The sequence below is a fragment of the Lissotriton vulgaris genome, chromosome 9, assembly GCF_964263255.1.
Source record: "Lissotriton vulgaris chromosome 9, aLisVul1.2, whole genome shotgun sequence".
Classification (NCBI taxonomy): domain Eukaryota; kingdom Metazoa; phylum Chordata; class Amphibia; order Caudata; family Salamandridae; genus Lissotriton; species Lissotriton vulgaris.
Genome location: NC_141697.1, coordinates 233,161,566 through 233,183,223, shown reverse-complemented (window position 1 = coordinate 233,183,223; position 21,658 = coordinate 233,161,566). Strand labels below are relative to the sequence as shown.

The window sequence follows — 21,658 nt, the reverse complement described above, 5'->3', positions numbered from 1 at the left end:
CTCTTTAGTATGGAGAGAGTTTGGCAAATTTGTCAAAGTTTGAAGCTGGGGGGGGCTTGGCTTGCTGCCCAAGGGAGATGGCGCAGTCGGAGCTCTCGCTGGGAGAGCGCGGACTACAACCAGTTGCTACCGCATATAATCCTCCTGACGAGCCGGCATCACTTTGTGAAGATGCGAGGAGCGGCACGCATTCATCAGTGTGGACCGGCATCTCCGCAACTGCTCTCCTGAAGCATTTTCCCGAGCGTGCTTTTCTATTCCACTCAGAAGAGGTCGCCATTTTAGATGGTTTATTATAGAGAACAGTGGACCCTAGTATTTGAAGGATCGAAGTAATGATAGACATACACTAAATAGTAAGTATGTCCTTTGTCCAGCCGGACAGGATTTTATTTAGTGAACATAAACAATAGCACAAGGATTTTCCATAAATGACAAGTGGGCACGACCCGTGACCCACAGTGAACAAGACAAAACAAGGAGAAATTCAGGCAAAAACGAACAAGGCGGTCTGTATACTTCTACTCAGTGGACAGACTTAATTATGTTTTTAAACACCATTGCACAAGTCATTATTGGACATTTCTAGTACATATGGTGCTAATTTGTGGACGACGTTTCGATGACTAACTTCAAATACAGGGCATCATCTTCAGGACAGGAATATAGTACATGTTTGTCTTGAAAGCATAATGACATTTGCCTTTTAGAACTGTACACAATTAACAAGTGGAGAGAATGCAGGGGGAAAAAAAGAGAATAAAGGGGAGAAAGTGAGTTTTTAAAATGCTAGGACATGTAATTTACTAGACCAACCGTGACATAGATGCATAAAGGTGATGGTAACAATACCGATCCGTCAAGGTACAGTAAGGCCCCATAGTGGTGGCAGTGAAACCTACGATGATAAATTGAAATCAAGGCGCAGTGAGTCTAGAACAGTTCAAACTACGAGCAGGTGATGCCGGTGATAAAGGCATTGCTAGTGAAGAAGTTTAAAGGAACGACGAATTTACAGTAATACACAAGTGACCACTCAAATTAGGAACGGCGCATTTTGAGTGAAAGAATGGGTGGCATACCGTGCAGTGGTATAAAAACATTTTGACGGCGCGGTGCTTTAAAAACGAGGGTGAATGATAGAGAAGGAATGCCAGTTTAGCTATGGGAACCGTGGTGGGGCGCAAGGACACAGGAGAGTTCGTGTCATGGTTAAAACAGCGGTTACAGGGGCTAAATTTAAAAACCGGGGTTATACAAGATTGTGGCGCGTGGGTGCTGGATTTACCAATTGTCAGGTATCCAGAGGTTAAGCGCCAAGGTTGGGGAGCGCGGATACCTGACAATTGTTTCCCTGTACCAGCCATTTTAGATTTTGGCCGCTTCCATTTACTGCAGTTCAATGCTGGGGAAACGGTATGTCGAGGAGTTTCTGTCCATATGCAGCATACCACAACGGCTAAGGTATGCTTTCCAGAGTGGCATTATTTGTTTTTTGTTTAAAAAAGCACCATATTTTCTAATATACTTTAACAGCACTTTAGAAAATCTTGTAATTTTGCAATCATATGGGGGAGACTGAGGAAGGCGATCTCCTGCGCCTTGCCCTTAAAGCTAAATTTGTCGAAAACTCCACAATCTTCACAAAATATGCAGTCATGGAGGCTTCTTTAGTAGCCTCTTCTAAAAATGGTGCCTTTATCAGATACAATTTCCGGGTCGAAGGCCTCTGGGAAAGCCTCCATGAAACATCTAAAAAAATAAGACCTGCCTTCTCCTGGAAAACCACCTCCTCTGGTTTCATTAGACTTACTACTAGTAGAAATTCACGCTCTGCATCCCTTCATGGAGGAAACAATAAATAAGGAGGCAAATGTAGGAAGGGTAATGGATGGCCCGAAACGCGCAAAAAAAATTTGGAACAACATTCGGCTCTCACTGATGGCTAAGATTGTCCTAGTAAAGAAGGTAATACTTCCCAGGTGCTTATACATCTTCCATGGAACCCTGATCGCGATACATAGAAGGATCTTTATAGATCTAGATAAACAGTAAGAGGAACTACTGTGGGACACCAGGAGGAAATCAAGAGTCAGTCTGACGACATTGAAACATACCTGGTGGGGGGGGATGGACTGGAATCGCCATGCTTAGAGTATTATTACCTGGCCGCGCAGCTCCAACACGTTGTTCACTGGCTGAATAAACAGGACTACTGGGAATGCAGACTGTTGCCTGGTACTTGCGGTGGGTATCCTCTGCCTGAATTTCTGATGATGGGATTGGAGGCCCCAGCTATTTTGCCCTATGTTGTGCTTATGGTCAGTGGGGCATCGGAACGAGTGGTTAATGCTGTACTGAAGAGGGCTCCGTATGTGCCGGATATCAGTACCTGAGCATTGTGTCCATGCAAGAATACTGAACAGTCCATGTCCCTATGCAAACGGCACGAGGGTGGCTGCAATACTTTGGGCTATTTATACCCAAACAATCAGTTTATTACTCTGGCAGAAGCCAGGGAAGGAACAATTCCCTCAATTCCCGAAAAAATCATCAACAGCGTGGGAGGTTTGCCGATGTTACCTGAGGAACAGCAGCGCAGACCTCCTGGACGCTGGAAGTCATGTTAGACATGGCTGGGGGTAAGAAACTATTTTCACATATATAGGGCCTTGAGGGAGGACGCTCCCACAGATACACTATTGGTGCAACGTAACTGGGAGGTACATATCAGGACATCCTTCTTGGCAAGGGCTTGGGAGGCAATCCACAAAGTGGGTAAAAGCCACCAATGTGCGGTTCAAACTGCTACAACATAATGTGATTCATCAGGCATATCTTGCTCCCCGCAGGTTACACGCCATGAACCAGGAGTGGTCAGCAGATTGTCCTAGGTGTGGGGGGGTGGACTATTTTCTGCATATAGTATGGAGATGTCCGAATGGAGATAGCTTCTGGCAATCTGTGCTACTCAGTCTTAATGCGGTCAAGGGATGGGGAATCCTCAGGGAGTTTGTCCAGTGCCTGCTGGGACATCCATTTAGAAAGAAAAAAAAATTGATCAGAAAATTCCTAGTTCTGGGGCTGACGTTAGCAAAGTTTAGGATTGTAATAGGATGGTTGTCCCAAAGACAACTGAAAACCAAAGACTGGCTAAGGGATATGGCTGAATGGATAAACACAGAGGGGTGTGCCACATGAAAAAGACACGTAAAGATGAAAAAGGATAAGCTACTTACCTGTAATCCTAGTTCTCTTCCAGTGGTATACTGATCAAAGTCATGAGCACTGATCAGTCCCGCCCACGTACGGGGACCCGGAGCATATACAAAAATACATATAAATATGTGTTCAGCCAAGTAAACATTCACCCAGTACCTTCAAACTTACATATAAACATGTATATATATATATATATATATAAATAAACATACAGCCTAACCATTTAAACATGCTAAGATGCCAAAATTGCATTGGATTTTTCATTTAAAATAAAATAACCTTATATAACATTTCAGAAACAAAGAACATGCACTCTTCTAGTGTTCCAACACAGTCTTTTATTTTAAAAGAAAAAGGCAAGTAATAGCACGCAATGAGCCCATAGACTGCATAGAGAGACCACAACAGTAATAAACTGGCACTGTGCCTTTAAGACCTCCAGGAGCTCCCTGCTCCCATCATGCACTACAGGTGACAGCCCTGAATGAGAACTAGGATTACAGGATTAACTAACTTATCCTTCTCTTCCAGGGGAGACTCATCAATAGTTACTATCCCACAAATGAATATCAGTATAGGTACAGCACAGCAAAGAATTCAAGTATAAATCATTTAAACAGATTCCTTAAAGAGGCTTGCCCAAACTGAGCATCCGCCTGAATGTCAGAATCTAAACCGTAATGGCAGGCAAATGTATGCACTGATCACCATGTGGCAGCTTCACAAATCTCTGCAATAGGAACATTTTTAAGAAGAGCCGTGGTAGAGGCCTTTTCAGTGGTTTGCCAGGGAGAATGTTATTGGAAAACTGGTAAGAATGTAATGCACGAGACAATCCATCTAGAAATGGATTGTTTGGAAGTTGCACACTCAGTATTAATGGAACCATAGTTTACAAACAGGTGGTCTGATTTCCTTAACCCCTTGGTCTTGTCTAGGTAGAACTTCAGAAGCCTCGTAAGGTCTGGCGATTGCAAGGCCCTTTCTGGAGGAGTTGGAGGATTAGGTAAAAAGGTCAATAGAGTAATAGTCTGGTTAATATGAAAATGCGAGATCACTTTAGGTAGAAAACTTGGATGAGTTCTAAGGACTGAAGGACTGGGTTATTTAAGACCCAGCGGTGCCAGGGAACAACACCTGAAACCTTCGTGGGTAACCTGCTCCAGCGTACGAATCACAGAGACACGGGACACTTCCTTCGGCGTCAAAGATTCTAGCTTTATTTACTGCAGGGAACACAGAAGTCACGGCAAGTACAACATGTGCTACTTGTGGAGACTGCTTCAAATTGGTTCTGTGGATCGCTCCTTTTATACACATTTTACCCATAGGGTTACATGGTACACAAAGGTTTATGGCTTGGTTCCCATAGTCATCCCCCAGAGGGGTCATTTTGGTCACTTTGATACACACAAGGTCCGGAACATAAGTGCGGAAACATTTGGCGGTTCCCAACTGTAAAAACCCATCTTCCCACCATTAGTACATTCCAATCAGCAGTAAAACAGATCAAAGAAGGAACAAGAACAGGTGTGGAGGAAGATGGAGACAGTGGGGAATTGGAAAGGGTGTAAAAAGGAAGGTCTCGGGAAACACGGACTACAGGCATCAAAGGGACGTGCCTAATGAGATGCACGGCTGAGACAATAGACCGGCACGGCGAGATGAGCCTCGAGCGGGGCCATCTGCCTTACAGTATCATCCCCCTCGTCATAAAGACAGTTTCAAAGGACATGTGGCTTCCGCAAGTATATTGGGAATCCCAGGGTCGCGAAGCGGACAACGTCCGTTCGCTGGCTACTTGAGGGCAAGAGACAAAATGGATGCCGTATCTAAGATGGAACCCGTGGGTACAGATAGAAATACCCACGTAACAGACGAACGGTTTAGGTTAGCACAGCGAAACTGCGTACACCCACTAAACTTGTCATTTGCGGTTCATAGATACCAGACTCGACCATATTCGTGCGAGTCGAAAACATCACTGACAATTGTCACAGAACCTCAGACGCTCCTTTTGCCCTCATGTAGGCAAGCACTAGTCGGAATCATACTCTATATTCATCAGACCATCTAGATGTTGCTGTAACATAGCTCTGCCCAATCGAGCTGCTTTGGTAACAGGCGGCTGTCTTATACACGTCGTAGCACAGAGGCCACATAAGGCAGGACCACACTGCACGCAAAGGCAGCACGTGAACAGGAACGCCACAACAATTCCGATAATCATCAGAATCTTCCAACCCCAAGTCGACATCAGGCCCCAAAACCACCCAAGCAGCGTCCAATCCCCTACGTCCACGTGTATGGACTCAGAGATTTTATGCAACTTTGAGATGGCTTGATAAACAGTCGGAGCATTATCAGGAATGAAAATACAGCAGCTCGAATGGATCACCTTGCATACCCCACCTCGATCTGCTAAGATCACGTCTAAAACCATACGGTTTTGTAACGTCATAAGTCTATCCGCCTGAAGTTCTGTGGTGATATTACCAAGGGCACTGGCAGTGATATTAGCTGTTGATTCCACCACTCGAGTCAACTGTCTCAGGTTCCTACTATTAACCATAGGCCCCCAAAACGGGAGGAAACCCTTGAAAAAGTCTCCTGCCTCTTGACCGGCAGTGTCCTCTTCGCTAATTACGCCCCTCACAACTCTAGTCTTGTGATAATCTGCATCTACAGTAAACGTCGGAGGCAACAAATTTGCGATAAAACATGAGCCCACAAAGTCGAAGGGCAACCATGCATACGCACGATCATGGCAGATAAAGTATGTACCCTTGGCAGCCAGAAACACAGGGGACGAGACCATCGGCAATATGTAATTTTCAGTGCAAGCACTCTCTCCAAGTCGGGCTTTCGATCTTCGGCCACGACCTATGAGACAAAAATTACCAATGTGGAGTACGACCCATATCGGAGGCGAGCTTTTAAGCTGTTTTTCACTAGTGAACACACTATACTCGCCCCTACTTAGGACCCTATAGGCTTGTACTTCTTCCTCGGGAATAAGCGAGGGATCATAGATATCGCTATCTAAATCCTCTATTGCTATAGACAAAGGCTTTTGATACGAGCCAGGGCCAGAGTAGGGAGAACGTGGTTCTCGAATGGGGTGGAAACCTAGTGCGCTTCGGAACATTGTTTGGAATGCCCGAGCAGAACCCTGGGAACTATACGGTAAAACCAAATATGGAATTCCCTTATCTGTGGTATGTGGCATTAACCCACACACCCAACAATTGGTAGTGTTAACCACTAACTGGTGCTGATGAAGAAGCTGAATAAAGGAATTGTTGCGGAATTCTGCACGTCTAGCCTGCTCGTGTTCGGGTAAGATATGGAAGGAATGAGGAGACGAAGTAGAGGTGAATTTGGAGACAGTAGTAGGAATAGGTGTAGGTATGGCAGAAGGTAAGAAGTACGACATCATATAGTACACCCCACCCGCCAAAAATGCAGAAACAATCAAAAACAATACAAATATCTGAAACATAAAACATTTCGTACGACTAAGTCGCTGCAGCTCAAATCTTTGTGCCTGTGCTCTTTCTACATCCATCAGCTTTGAAAACGCCATCCCCTATGACCGTCCGCAACGTTTCTTGACGCACTTCGTTCTGTGTAGCAGTAGTCAATTCCCAGGAGTTCCCAGGAACCGACAGTCTTTAACCTAGCGTCAAGACCTACTAACCAGAAAGAAGTACGCGCGCGGCCCTACGGCCTTTATTTATAATATATATGCAATGTCTCTCAGCTGTGGAAGCAAAAATACGTAGGAAAAACTTTCAATATGTACAAGAATAATTACAATGATACAGGTGTTCAGACTGATCGTGGAAAACGGGCTAATGCAGTTGTCAAGGGACAGAACAGGATCTTTTTATTAGTCTTTAGTGCGGGATCGCAAAAAGTATCGGGTTTTCCCAGGACGTGTCTGCTCGTCAAACAAAGGATCCGTTAAGGAGACAGCGTCCTGCTGATCAGTCGAATGTTTTGGTCTTGAGTCTTTTGATGACAAATGTTCAACAGTGTCTTTCTGCTGCACCGAGGATTCTCCAACAGGTTGTGCGTCGCTGAAAGGAACAAACGCCGGCAACCCTTCGGTTTCAGTTGATGCAATGCCTCTCCTCACCCACGAGTCTGCCGGCAACGGAATAGGGACTTTCTTCGTATGGGTGGCGTGCACCCAGTTTTTCCGCCCCTCAAGACGAACAGCAGTTCTCGTGGCAAGGAGGACCTGGTAGGGTCCGGTGAACCTGGGCTCCAAGTTCTTCTTCCGAGAAAAATTCCTGGTAACCACCCAGTCTCCAGGCTGGAGCTGGTGTCCTGGACCCTCAGTCTGCGTCGGCAGTGCTTCGTAAACCTGTTGGTGAATTAACCTCAGTTTAGCAGTCAAGTCATGTAAGTAATCGATCAACATTGGATACTCAAGATCACAGAACACACCCGGCCTAGGGACCCCCCAAACATTCGCAGGACGACCGAACACTATTTCATAGGGACTGAGCCCTACTCGGGAGTGTACAGTCGCCCTAGTTGACAGTAATGCTAAGGGTAAGGCGTCAGGCCACAAGAGACCAGTCGTAGCCTGAATCTTTGCTAGCTTTAGTTTAAGGGTGCCGTTATACCCCTCAACCAAACCAGCTGACTGGGGATGATTGGCGCTGTGGAATTTCTGATTAATTCCAAGGCCCTTACACACACTCTTCATCACACTCCCCACAAACTCACTTCCGTTATCTGACCACACGACTCTAGGCATTCCGTACCGAGGAAAGTATTCCTTCAGTAGGACTTTCGCAGTAGACAAAGCAGTGTTGTCCTTGAGAGGATAGGCTTCAATCCATCGGGAGAACGCGCAAACCACAACTAAAACGTACTTCAAGTTATTGCATCTCTCCATATGGATGAAGTCTAATTGAATCACCTCAAAGGGACACGAAGGGGGAGCAAAACTGCCAGGAGGAGTTGGGGTTCCCTTACCAGGATTGTACAACATGCACACCATACAATTCTTAACCAAGCGTTCAGCACATTTCGTGATACCATCATTCTTCCACACAGGAGACAACAGCTTACAAATACCTTTCGCGCTAATATGTGCTAACCCATGCGCCATTGTCACAACAGCCAGCACATACGCATCAGGCAACATCCATCTTTTCTGGTCCGATAAATCAATCCAACAACCACTTGCATCTAACTTTCCCATACTTTCTTTCCACTTCGTCTTTTCAGTCTCGGTGGCCTCATTCTGAATTTCTTTCACACTCTCAATAGTGTCTTCACACATGCTCGACTCTGCAGGCCACCTAACCGAACTCGTCACTTACATTCTAGTACTAAGGTTCCGGGCAGTCTCCTTAGCAATCTCATCCGCAAACGCATTACCACGACCAACATCATCCGTCACCTTACGATGCGCACTGCATTTAACAATCGCTACCTGCTTAGGCAACGTAAGTGCATCCAAAAGATCATTCACAAGCTGGCCATGCTGAATCTTCGTACCATGCGATGTCAGAAAACCTCTTTCTCTCCACAATCGTCCGAAACTATGGGCGACGCCAAAAGCATATTGGCTGTCGGTAAACACATTCACACGTTTCCCTTTTGCTAACACACACGCTCTAGTGAGTGAGAGCGATCAGCTCTGCAGCTTGGGCAGAATTCTGATTTAACCTCGCAGTCTCAACAACAGTATTCAACGTTACAATAGCATAAGCAGTAGTCACATCGCCATTCGGCAACTTAAAACATGAACCATCCACATACAGCGTTCCATCTGGGTCTTCCAATGGGGTGTTTTTAAGGTCCACTCGACCTTTTGTTTCCTCTTCTGTCCTCAAATAACAATCGTGTTCTGTTATTTTATCTGACTCTGAGCTGATTGGTAACAAAGTTGCCGGGTTCAGAACATTGCAACGTTTTATCTGAATATGACTTGCCAGAAGCGTCAACTCGTATCCGGACAACCTCGCACTTGTCAAATGCTGAGTTTTCGTACGATTTAAAAGAGTGTCGACTGCATGCGGAACCATCACCGTAAGCATATTATCCATGACCAATCCTGCTGATTGTCGGATGGACACCGCAGCTGCCGCTGTTGCTCTCAAACAACTCGGCAATGCTCTAGCTACCGGGTCCAAGGTCGAGGAAAAATATGCACATGGACGTTGCTTACCACCAAAAGGTTGCGTTAAGACACTCAAAGCACAACCTTCTCTCTCGTGAACATATAACGTGAATGGCTTACTGTAGTCAGGAGTACCTAACACAGGAGCCGAACACAATGAGTCACGCAGTTCAGAAAAACTCTTCTGACATTGGTAAAGGAGTAGAAACATCCTTGCACGTAAGAGCCACCAATGGTTTCGCTAGCAATGAAAAGTTTGGAATCCATTGCCTGCAGTATGACGTGATACCTAGAAAGGCACGCACATCTCTTTGTGTTGTTGGCACAGTCATTCGCGCAATTGCTGCAATTCTTTCTGGGGTCAACCGCCTTCCCTCCTTTGACAATAAGTGACCTAGATAGGTTACTTCTTGACAACAATATTGGAGTTTAGAAGGTGACACCTTGTGATTTAACTCACAGAGATGTTGCAGCAACGACACCGTAGCAATTTTGCAAATGTCCTGAGTATCTGCAGCTACCAATAAGTCGTCGACATATTGGATTAAGGCCGTACCAGCCGGCAACGTAAACGCATCCAGTTGACCCTTCAAGGCTTGACTGTAAATCGATGGACTCTCACAGTAGCCTTGAGGAGCGCGTTTAAACCGGAAGCTGCGCCCACCAAGAGAGAAACCGAAAAGGTCTCTGCTCTCCTCTGCGATCGGGATGCTGAAGAACGCATTCTTCAGATCGATCACCGAAAACCAAGACGCAGATGCTGGAATCAGAGTCAGTAGCGCCGTGATGTCAGGCACAACAGGGAACTGAGGAATCACAATTTTATTTACCTCCCGTAAATCGATGACAAAACGATAAACAGGTGGTTTCGAAGGATCAGTACGTTTTAGAATAGGCAGTACAGGGCTGTTGCACACGTTTCCCCATGTCTCTTCAATAACGTCTTTGTCGATCAAATCATAGATGATCGCTAACAGTGCTCATTCACCATCAAGAGAGATACGATACTGGGGAATACGTGGCAATCGCACATTGGATTTCAACTGAACAACATAAGGGGAGATGTCAAGTAGGCCCACATCATTGGGACCTGTTGCCCACAAAGATGCAGGAAGGGAGCTCAATTCCGGTGGAAGCTTATCAAGGGACAAGTACATAGGAGAGACAACCTTCTCTCCCAACGTTAGTTTTACACCCGCAGGAGAACAATATAGAGTTGCATACAAACGTTTTAGCAAATCCAGACCCAAGAGATTTTCACCACAACCAGTAGTCAAAATCAACGGAGCTTCAAGCTCACGTGGCCCAATTGCAAGAGGCAAAGGGCGTGAAACTGGATTGCTAACGGGGGCGCCAGAGAATCCAACGGAGACATTGGTTAAGCCAGACAAAGGTGCGCCAGGGAGTTTCGAATGCATAATAGAACTTTTCGCTGCACCAGTGTCCAACAGAAAAGGCTCAACGACGCCCGATGTAGCAACTGCGACGTAAAGCCCTCTCTGATCAACCGGAACTGATACCACTCCCTCTCCTTGTCTATGGCTGTCCTAGTAATTACTGTCGTCAGTTCCCTGATCGACATAATAATCATCTACATTGTACTGCGCAGATCGTCCTTGCGATGATCCACGTTGATCAAAACAGTTATTAGAATTCGATTGGTTATCTGAACGATCATTTTGAACACCGCGACCCCTACCGCGTGATGTCTGTTGAGAACCACCACGACCTCCTCTAGATGAATTACCACTATTACGGTCGTTCAAAACAGGACAATTGAATTTTATATGACCCTCCTGTCTACAATAGGCACACTGATTGTACCCTAAAGAGGATCTTTGGGAAGAGGAGTCATTTCTAGATTGTGGTCGATTAGATTGCGACTGCGATCTGTTTGGTTGCGAAGCATTCTGATTCGAACGTGGAGGATACGCTTGCTGTAACAACACTTTAGTTTTAAGCTCTTTCGTCTTTTTATCAGCGCGGTCATTCTCTTCTTTCTCTCTATTCTCATAATATTGTGCTGTGGCCAATATCTGAGCTGAGGTAGAAACGGCCCATGCACTTTCTGAATTCTTCAGTTTATTGCTCAAATCGGGCAATAAGTTAGAGACAAATTTATCCACAAACAACCGTTGGCCACCCTCAGTACCCATATCCTGACCACTATGGTCGATGAATGCCTCCTCGAATCTCGTAAAGAAGTCGGAGACACTCTCGTCCTTCTTCTGTTTACAAGCTGACAATTTGTCCCAATTTACCCTCATAGCTGGCATAAGAATTTTCATTAGCGTAATTATTCTTTGAGGAAGAGCAGCAATCAACTGCTCGGGTTTAGCACCACCAGTTTGTCGACCATCTGCAGCTACAATGGCAGCCCAATCACCACCTAGTTCATTCGGATGATTTTCCTGACGGATTTTAGCCCATACTGGTTGCGGTACGACATTGCCGAACAGCATATCAATATCAGCAAGGTTCATTATCGTAGCATCTACGAGCTGCGATAATTCCTTGTAGTACCCTGTAGGATTTTTGCGAGGGTCAGGCAATGATTGCTTCACCTGCAACACTTCTGATCGTTTCCACGGGAGATGAATCCATACTCTCTGGAAATGCGGCAGAATCGGCGGTGCTCGGGTGGCATCACCTGGCATCCATACTGGCGGAACTTCCCGCATGGGAAACTGACCAGACGCATCTAACTGCCTCTCAACGTCCTAAACAAACAAGGCTTGAGGTATAGGAGTGGGACGAAAAGATAGCAACCGCTCAACAGCACGTCGAACGTTGGTGTCCGCTATCAGTCCATTCGAGAACTGGAGCTGTAGATCGGACAAAGCGGACAGCACCTCGTCAGGTGCATCGGCAGATATCTGATCACGAAGGACCTTACACATTTCTTCGAACACGTATCTTTGGGTTGGTATATTAAATTGACAGAATGTATCGAGTACAATACGTGGTGGATTTCTAAGAGGATGTGTCATCCAACCCATCGCCATATTATATAGCGAAGCGCGTTCCCTATTACCGGGAAGCTGACTACGTCTCTGAGGACCATCTGAACCAGCGGACCCAAGAACAGGTCCGAGAGAATGAAAGAAGTTAGCCGCAACAGGAGAAGTACGACTACGAACAGAGGGAGAAGTATAGGACACAGGACTGACAAGGGAAGAGGTAGAAACAGATGCAACAACAGGAGTTAACAAAACAGGAGCAGTAGCGGGAGCAGGAGTATGTGGAAGTGGAGGAGCAGTAGGGATAGCAACCGACAAAGGAGCAGGCACAGTCGGAAGAACGGGTGCAGGTTGAGGAACAGGCTGAGGAATAGGTGGTGGAACAAGTACAGGAGGAACCACAGGAGCTGCGGTACCCTGTACATATGGAGGTGGTGACTTCAAAAGATAAGACATTAGAGAATCCTCAACTGGTTCTTCCTTCTTATCCGACTCCGTAGGCAAAGCAGGATAGCATTTATCTATGGACATACGCTGTAGCCTATCGAACACTTCCTTTTCCTTATCCTCCTTATCACGCTGAAACTGCTCTGCTTTCTTTACAATGGTAGCAACACCATCTCTCTGATTTCGTTTAGTCTGTCTGATTTCTTTCTGTCGGGCTTCTTTACGCCACAATCGAAAGGCATCAAACATGGCCGGCCTTGACTTTTTCGCAAATAATTTAGCCTCTAGATTATCTAAGATTGGAGTCTCAAAACTACCATGAGGTGGCCAACTAAGGACACCATCCTTCTTAGTATACCGAATCCAGTAATCATTAAAGGTAAATCGGGCCCAATCCGTGCTTACTGTACAGTTCATAAGTGGGAGTTCCAACCGGAGGTATCGGACACGAGTCCTCCAGTCGGGAATCCGTACCACAACGTCTGAAACAACTAAACAAAGTATTACGACCAGGCATCTTGCACACTAGCCGAGTTTCACAAACTTCAAGGGTTACGGGATTTACCAAGTCTCAGCAAAGAGCGAAAACCCTCGGTTTTTGGCGTCTGCAGTCGTCAAATATCACAACAAAGTACCAAGAACCACAAATGCAATGGAACCATGCAACAACTAAGAACCACAACCAAGAACACTGGGAGCGACCCACAAATACTTAACTCAAAGATCGATGGCGTCACCAGGAAGGCCCGTCAATCGTCTCGCTATACCAAGGTCTACGCCAGGCGCCAAAACAGGTCTACAGTCTGGGCAGCAGTCCGTCGCAGCCGTCAGGAGGCGGGAATCTTCGCGGGAAAAGTCTTCGGGCCACTTATTTCGACAACCGGATCGATGAAGCGGAGTGCATCTTCCCTCGGAGATTTCACACGAAGTTCCTCACGATCGTCGGGCTTGGACCGGTACCACTGATGCAGCCCCACGTTGGGCGCCAACTGAAGGACTGGGTTATTTAAGACCCAGCGGTGCCAGGGAACAACACCTGAAACCTTCGTGGGTAACCTGCTCCGGCGTACGAATCACAGAGACACGGGACACTTCCTTCGGCGTCAAAGATTCGAGCTTTATTTACTGCAGGGAACACAGAAGTCACGGCAAGTACAACATGTGCTACTTGTGGAGACTGCTTCAAATTGGTTCTGTGGATCGCTCCTTTTATACACATTTTACCCATAGGGTTACATGGTACACAAAGGTTTATGGCTTGGTTCCCATAGTCATCCCCCAGAGGGGTCGTTTTGGTCACTTTGATACACACAAGGTCCGGAACATAAGTGCGGAAACATTTGGCGGTTCCCAACTGTAAAAACCCATCTTCCCACCATTAGTACATTCCAATCAGCAGTAAAACAGATCGAAGAAGGAACAAGAACAGGTGTGGAGGAAGATGGAGACAGTGGGGAATTGGAAAGGGTGTAAAAAGGAAGGTCTCGGGAAACACGGGCTACAGGCATCAATGGGACGTGCCTAATGAGATGCACGGCTGAGACAATAGACCGGCACGGCGAGATGAGCCTCGAGCGGGGCCATCTGCCTTACAGTATCATCCCCCTCGTCATAAAGACAGTTTCAAAGGACATGTGGCTTCCGCAAGTATATTGGGAATCCCAGGGTCGCGAAGCGGACAACGTCCGTTCGCTGGCTACTTGAGGGCAAGAGACAAAATGGATGCCGTATCTAAGATGGAACCCGTGGGTACAGATAGAAATACCCACGTAACAGACGAACGGTTTAGGTTAGCACAGCGAAACTGCGTACACCCACTAAACTTGTCATTTGCGGTTCATAGATACCAGACTCGACCATATTCGTGCGAGTCGAAAACATCACTGACAATTGTCACAGAACCTCAGGACCACCCTGTTTGCATGAAAAATGCGAAGGTTCTTTACAGCACAAAGCTTGTATCTCACTCTGCAAGCTGAGGTGATGGCCACTAAGAAAGCAGCCTTCCACGACATATGCTGCAGAGAGGCTATGTGGATCGGTTCAAAAGGGGAACCCATCAACCTAGCAAGAACAGTATTAAGTGCCCATGGAGGGAAGGGGGATCTGATCGGTGGATAGACATTTTTTAATCCCCTCAATGAAGTCTTGATTTACAGGTAGTTGAAAAAAGAGAACTGCATAGGAGATTTTCTGTAGGCTGTAATAGCTGCTAGATGGACTCTTATAGAAGGAAACCGAAGGTCTGACTTGGCCTGGTACAATGGGTATGGAATCATCACCTGCTCCTGACTCCGAATGGGATCATGGTCATTAATAATGCACTACAAGTAAAAACATTTCTACTTGAAAGCGTACGATTTTCTGGTGGATGGTCTTCTCGCTTCCTTAAGTATGTTCATACAGTCTAAGGACAAGTCTAAATGTCCATACTGGAGGACCGCAGGAGCTACGCCGTCACTCGTAGAGATGAGAGGTTGGCGTGAAACACCTCCACCTGCTCTTGGAGAGCAAGTCCGGTCGGCATGGTAACCTCCATTGCAGGAGCTCTGATAGTTGAAGCAGATCCAGATAACACCACTGGCGTGGCCACACTAGTGCGTTCAGTATCATTCTGGTCTTGGCCCTGTAGAACGTGCTGATCACCAGAGGAATGAGCGGAATTGGAGGAAAAGCGTAAAGCAATATCTGCGACCATTTTATCAAAAGTGCATTCCATCTGGAACCTGGTTGGTGAAACCTGGATGCTTAGACAGGGCATTTTGTGTTTTCTGCATCTGCAAACAGTTCGATATCTAGAACTCCCCATCGGCAGAAGTGTCCTGTGAGACGTCGTTGCTTAGTAACCAGTCGTGAGCTTCAACAAAGTCCCGACTTAAAGAGCCTGCCTGGACCTGGAGAGCACCTGGGAGATGAATTGCCCAAATGGTCAGATTTTTTGCGAGAAGCCATCTCCAGATGGTCTGAGCCTACTGTGAGAGGGGCCTCGGCCTGGTTCCCCACTGTTTGTTCAGACAATACATGGTTGTGTTGTCCATCTGAATCAACAGGGAACATGCAAGAAAAGAAGGGAGCAGTGACTTGAGTGCAAGATATTACACTCAGTTCTAGCAGGTCGATGTGGTATCCCTGCTCTGTCTCTGACCAGAGTCCTTGTAGGGCCCCATATGGGCCCCTCAACCCTGTAGGGAAGCATCCGTGACAATTGTTTGACTGGGAAGGTCCTGATGAAAAGGAACTCCTTTGAGCATATGTGATTGTTTCATCCACCATCTGATTGAATCCTTGGCTGACGGAGGGAGAATCACCAAGCCTTCCCAGCGACCTGATACTTGTGACCACTGGTTCTCCAGAGATTGTGACAGAGGACGCATTTGCAGTCTGGCATATGGGACGATGAAGATACAGGATGCCATTGAGCCCAGAAGTGAGGACACTCGCCTCAGCGTGGGATGGCGAGAACGGAGGAGATTGCAGCACTTGTGTATTGAGGAGAACCTCTCCTCCAAAGAACACACGCTTGCACTTAAGGTATCCAAGGATGCGCCCATGTAGTAGATCTTTTGAGTTGGATTGAAGACCGACTTTTTGTAATTGACTTGTTGGTTCATATTGCTGAGCACTTGTATGCAGTAGGAGATGACTCTGAAGCAGAGCAGGTGTAGAGGTTTTCAGCAACCAGTCGTTCAAGTATGGACAGACAAAGATCATTTGCTTGCGAAGAAAAGCTGCTACTACTGCCATGCATTTTGAGAAAGTACGGGGGCTGAACTGGAGCCCAAACAGGAGGACTTTGAACTGAAAATGTCGAGATGCTACCTGAAAAGGCAGGATTTTCCAAAGTGTTCTGGAAATCGGCACGTGGAAATAAGCGTCCTGCAGGTCTATGTAATCCCCTTGGGGTAACTGTGGAAAAATCTGGTGCAGTGCAAACATCCGAAATTGTTCTTTGCGTATGAACTTGTTCAAAAGCCTCAGGTCGAGAATTGCTCTGTACTCTTGTATCGGACCTCTTTTGCGTTCCAGAAAGTAGCAGAAATAAATTCCCTGTCCTTGCTACAAAGAAGGAACTACTTCTATTGAGTCTTTCTTTATTAGGGTTGACACTTCCTCTCGTAACAAGTGGTGACATTGAACACTTTCCCCGAGGAGGTACTGCTGGAGGTATGGATTAGAATCTGAGCAGGTAGCCATTCTCTACAAAATTGAGTTCCCACTTGTCTTTTGTGATTCTTCTTCACTCATCCAGGTGAAAAACAATATTTCCCCCCGCCCCCCACCAGAGTGGGTAACTGAGTAGGGGGAAGCCATGTTTCATTACTTAGCAGGTTGTTTTGCTGAGGAAGGTGTCTGTCTTGTAGCTCCCCTTCCTCAACCCAGTCTGCGCTGATGGTAATGCGGCCTGGATTGTTGCTGTTGCGTAGACGAGTGAGGAGCTTGAACCCTCAGCTGGAAAAACCGACAGTCACATGGTCAGTACTTGCATCTAAAGTCTTTCCGCTTCTCCAAGCGGACAGCTTTGAGTGTCCAATTCAGTTTTCATTTTGGACATCTCGTCATCAGCATTAGTGCCAAACAAGGAAGTGCCATTAAAAGGAAGATTCATAATCCTTCTCGGAGCTTCCGGTTTGAGGCTAGTGAGACGCAACAACGCAGAGCGTCTGGTGCAAATACCATGGGAGTAACCATGTGCAGCCAAATCCAATGCATCCGCAGCTGCGCTAATGACCTGGTTTGCAACCAGACCACCTTCCTGCAAGATTTCATGAAAGTCCTGCTGGTCTTCTTTGGATAGCTTCTCTGTGAATCTAGATAAAGAGTGCCACAGGGATCTGTCGTACCTGCCAAGAAGTGCTGAGGCACTAGCCACCATCATGAAGGATGCTGATGCACATTCCTTTTCACAGAGAGTCCATGTATTTACTCTCCTTCTCAGGAGGGACTGCGGAGGATGTTACTCCAGGATGTGTTTTCCTGGCTGCTGCCACTATCACAGAATTCGGTGGAGGATCTGATCGTAGGAACAGAGGATCCGATCGTAGGAACAGAGGATCCTGGTCAGGAGCCTTGTACTTTTTGGAGATGCGTGGAGGGGCAGCACCTACTACAGCTGGAGTTAAAGTCTGCAACGCTGGTTCATGCAGACCAGGAGCCAAAGGGAGCAAGTGCCTTGGCGAGGACCGAAGGTGAAAAGTCTCGAATATAACCGATGTTGAAGTAGGCGGCACAGGCATGTCAATATTCAACTTGTTGGCATCCCTGCAGAGGACTTCACAAAAAGGGACCATGTCAACAATAGGAGACACTCTGGCTGGTGGGGTAGCAGAAAGGGTTGGTGAATAGTCTCTCACAGATGACCTTGAGAATGTAGAACATGAAGGAGACCTTCACCTACTTTTCTTGGTTTAGAGGAAGGGTGAGATCTAGACAGCTGAAGAGGTGTTTTGGAACGGGAATGGCGAGCTGGAGGAGACCTAGCTCTCCTTTGTAACCTGTGTGGAGACATTCCAGTGGATTTAGCTGGTACAGGAACAGCTGAGACTCCGGAGGGAGAATATGTCTGAGAGTAGTCCAAACCAGGACTTCTGGGTGGACCCTCATATGTCAGACACTCTGTAGCAGGGCTCGAAAAATGTTTAAAATGTTACTATACCTGCAGGTCTAGTAATTTTAATAATCTACTCGACCTAACTGTAACGCACTAGACCAGAGAACTGGTCTCAAATTGTGGGATCCTAGGCAAATATTTTGTCTTGTGGAGACGCCTTTTTCTTTACTGTCAAATAAGAGAGCACCTTCAAATATGCAAATTCATTATTTCTACTGTACAAAAAAAACTCTTTATTTAGGAGACTAAGGGCCATATGTACGAACACATTTTCCCATAAAGGCAGAATAGGTAAAACCCTTTAATACATCTGGCACTAAATGTTTGCTCCATGTATAACAAGAATCAAGCTTATATATAGGGTAAACATGTTTCTGGGCTTTCCTCTTAGTTCACTAATAGCATTTTCATCTGTTCAGGAGCAGTAATAATTCCCAGTTCATGTTTAAAATAAAAATCACTTTTCATAAATATATTACCCAAGCATAATCTGGTAGTGCATGGTCATTTACAGATAGCATATTTTCCAATGAAATGGCCCAAAATATTCCCACTAACATGTAGTTTTACTGACAATAGTGCATAAACAATTTTTGGAAATTGGGTTTCAGTCCACCACACACTCCCCTAATAACACTTGAGAAGATTTTTTAAATAGAATGGCAACACCTTTAACTGTAATGGTTTGAGTAGTAAATATACAATGATCAATCCATTGTTGACTTTTTAAAATCTCGAACAATTCTTCTTTAAGAAGATGACATTCCTGAATAAAAATAACCTCGAAATCAATTAGCTTCAGATATTCTAAGATCTTCCTCCTTCTCAAAGGTACCCTGAGTCCATTAACATTCAAAGATAATATCTTTAAAAGCCTAGGCTTATCCGGGCCAACCTTAAAAGGAGATTATGTACCAAGAAAGACCAAAGTAACTCAGCCAATCACAGGAAAAAAGAAAACAAAAAAAGAGAAAAAAGTAACTAATATTGACAAAAGAGGACATTTTTAAAATGTTCTCCCACCCCCCACCCCACCCAGTATCTATTTTTTTCATTTTTTGTAGGTTTGCATTTTTTACATGCAACTCCCACCCCCTCCCCCCACCCACCCTGGGGAATCCTTCCTACCAACTAGACGTATACTGTGAATACCTCATATGAGCTCTCCTTAAGCATGACTGTCGGCTTTGGGTAAATATTATACCGATTGTGCCTTAATCTGCTCTATAAAGACCTTCACCTCGTTTGGATCTCTGAAGTTGGGAAAATTACTCTTATAAAATATAATAAGGTATCCCAATGTTATCCTACAGGAGATATCATCCTTGCAATTTGAAAAACGAATATAAAGTTTTTGACATGTAAAACTAAAAAACACATGTCCTGCTTTTTAAATACCCTGCACCCTGCCCTCTGGGATGTCCAGGGCCTACCCTAGGGGTAACATATGTATTAAAAAGAAAGGTTTTGGCCTGGTAAGAGGGTTAACTTGCCAGGTCGAAATGCCAGTTTAAAACTGCACACAGGCTTTGCAATGGCAGGGATGGGGCCTGTTAATAGGGCCACTTAAGAGGGTGGCACAAATAGTGCTGCAGACCCCCTAGTAGCATTTAAATTACAGGCACTGTGCACATGTAATGCCACTTTACTAGGTACTTACAAGTAAAATAAATATGCTAATTTGGTAAAAGTTAATTCTACATGTTTTAAGGCGAGAGCACAAGCACTTTAGCACTAATAAGCAGTGGTAAAGTGTACAGCGTCCTAAAGCCAACAAAATCCAATTCAGCAAAGAGGGGAAGGGCAAAATGTTTGAGGATTGACCCATCAGAAAGGGCCATTATCAAAACTACTCTACCTGGAGGTGGATTGCTTGGTTGTATACCATTCAAAGTGGACCATAGTTAACAAAAGAGGATTGGATTTTCTCAATTTATTTCTATGACCTAGACAAAACATCAGGACTCTCTACATCTAGGCAGTGTAAAATTCACTTGGAATGGACAGATCACTAAAGAAATCTGGTAAGGACATCCATCACTCCCTCCTCTTCCTCCAGGTCCTGTTCCGCAAACTGTTCAGCAGTTCTCTGGGCCATTACCATGCAGGAGAGACTGCTGACAAAACTAAGTGTTCCTCTCCAAGCCTCCTATGCAGACTTTTTAACCTCGACCCGCCACAGTTAAAAGGCTACCTGGAGGTGATTGTACGACCCAGCGCTCTACATATCCTCCCTCTACTCCTCCAGATCTCCTGTGTGTATGGAGCAGCAAGGACGGGCGGCTGCCATCCGGTTTTCGCTGCGCTCCCACAGTGAGGTTCACGCAATTAACAGATCGAGCATAGGCGTCCAATTTCTTAAACTGATATAAACCTGTGAGCAGGCAAAATAACACCACTCACAGTGTAAGAAAGATAATGGTTGATGTGGGCAGACACTGCCCCATGCGGAAATAAAATGTGAATGAACAGACCAACTGATTAAGAGGGCTGTGTGCGTATTATTATTTTTTAATCAGATTTTTTTAAATTACATGAAGCTGGCCAAAAAATATAATTAACTTGGGAAAGAGTATCAGGAACATCTCCTTTGGTAGGGACAATCTACGCTATATGATCCTTAGAGGAACCATGGTGTGGAAAATAGGGAATTTGGCTGAGTTAGTCTGCATTCTGCAAATTGGTCAAAATATACATCGCACCAGAAGCGACTGCAGAACGGTGACCCAGAAACATCATTCAAGAATAGCATTAAATTCCAAAGACTTCTCAGATCGCACAGCATGCCACTGTTGACAAAAAAGTATGTTCTACTTACATAAATTGTTGTTGAGCAGATTCCTCCACAAAAGGGGTGAAGCTGGGCAAGAGAGGTGGTACATCGGCAGCAGAGGACTGGCTGGTGCGAGGCGGCTGAAAGAGAAATGTGGACCATCAAAAAAAAAAAAAAAATTGTAAAATGCCGAAAATAGAAGAAAGACAGAAGATTTGGAAGAGGGCAAAAAGCCCAACAAAATGGGGGCAGTGAATTTATCGGAAGAGAAGACGGAAAAGATAAACAAAGGTAAAACACTCGTGCATATCTGGCTGAGGAGTTCACCATCTCATATGTGACTAAGCAGACCTGCAGCCTGAACACTAAAATCGATATAGCAGGCTTTTTACAGCAACACACATAGGTTTTAGAACAGCCCCTATATCCTCGAGGATCACCTCAACTTTGGGAAGAGCTTTTTAAAATGAACTGTAGAACAATGCACTAACAGTCTACATCTG

At 45.5% G+C, this 21,658-nt stretch overlaps 1 protein-coding gene across 1 annotated transcript in view; it reads right to left on the bottom strand.

Moving 5' to 3' along the window:
* BUB1B (BUB1 mitotic checkpoint serine/threonine kinase B) overlaps positions 1-21,658 on the bottom strand; it is a 440,231-nt gene that overhangs the window by 330,250 nt on the left and 88,323 nt on the right. The window contains exon 8 of the mRNA XM_086937370.1: positions 21,201-21,295. Within this exon, the coding sequence (XP_086793496.1) occupies positions 21,201-21,295 (95 nt within the window). The remainder of the gene's footprint in view (positions 1-21,200; positions 21,296-21,658) is intronic.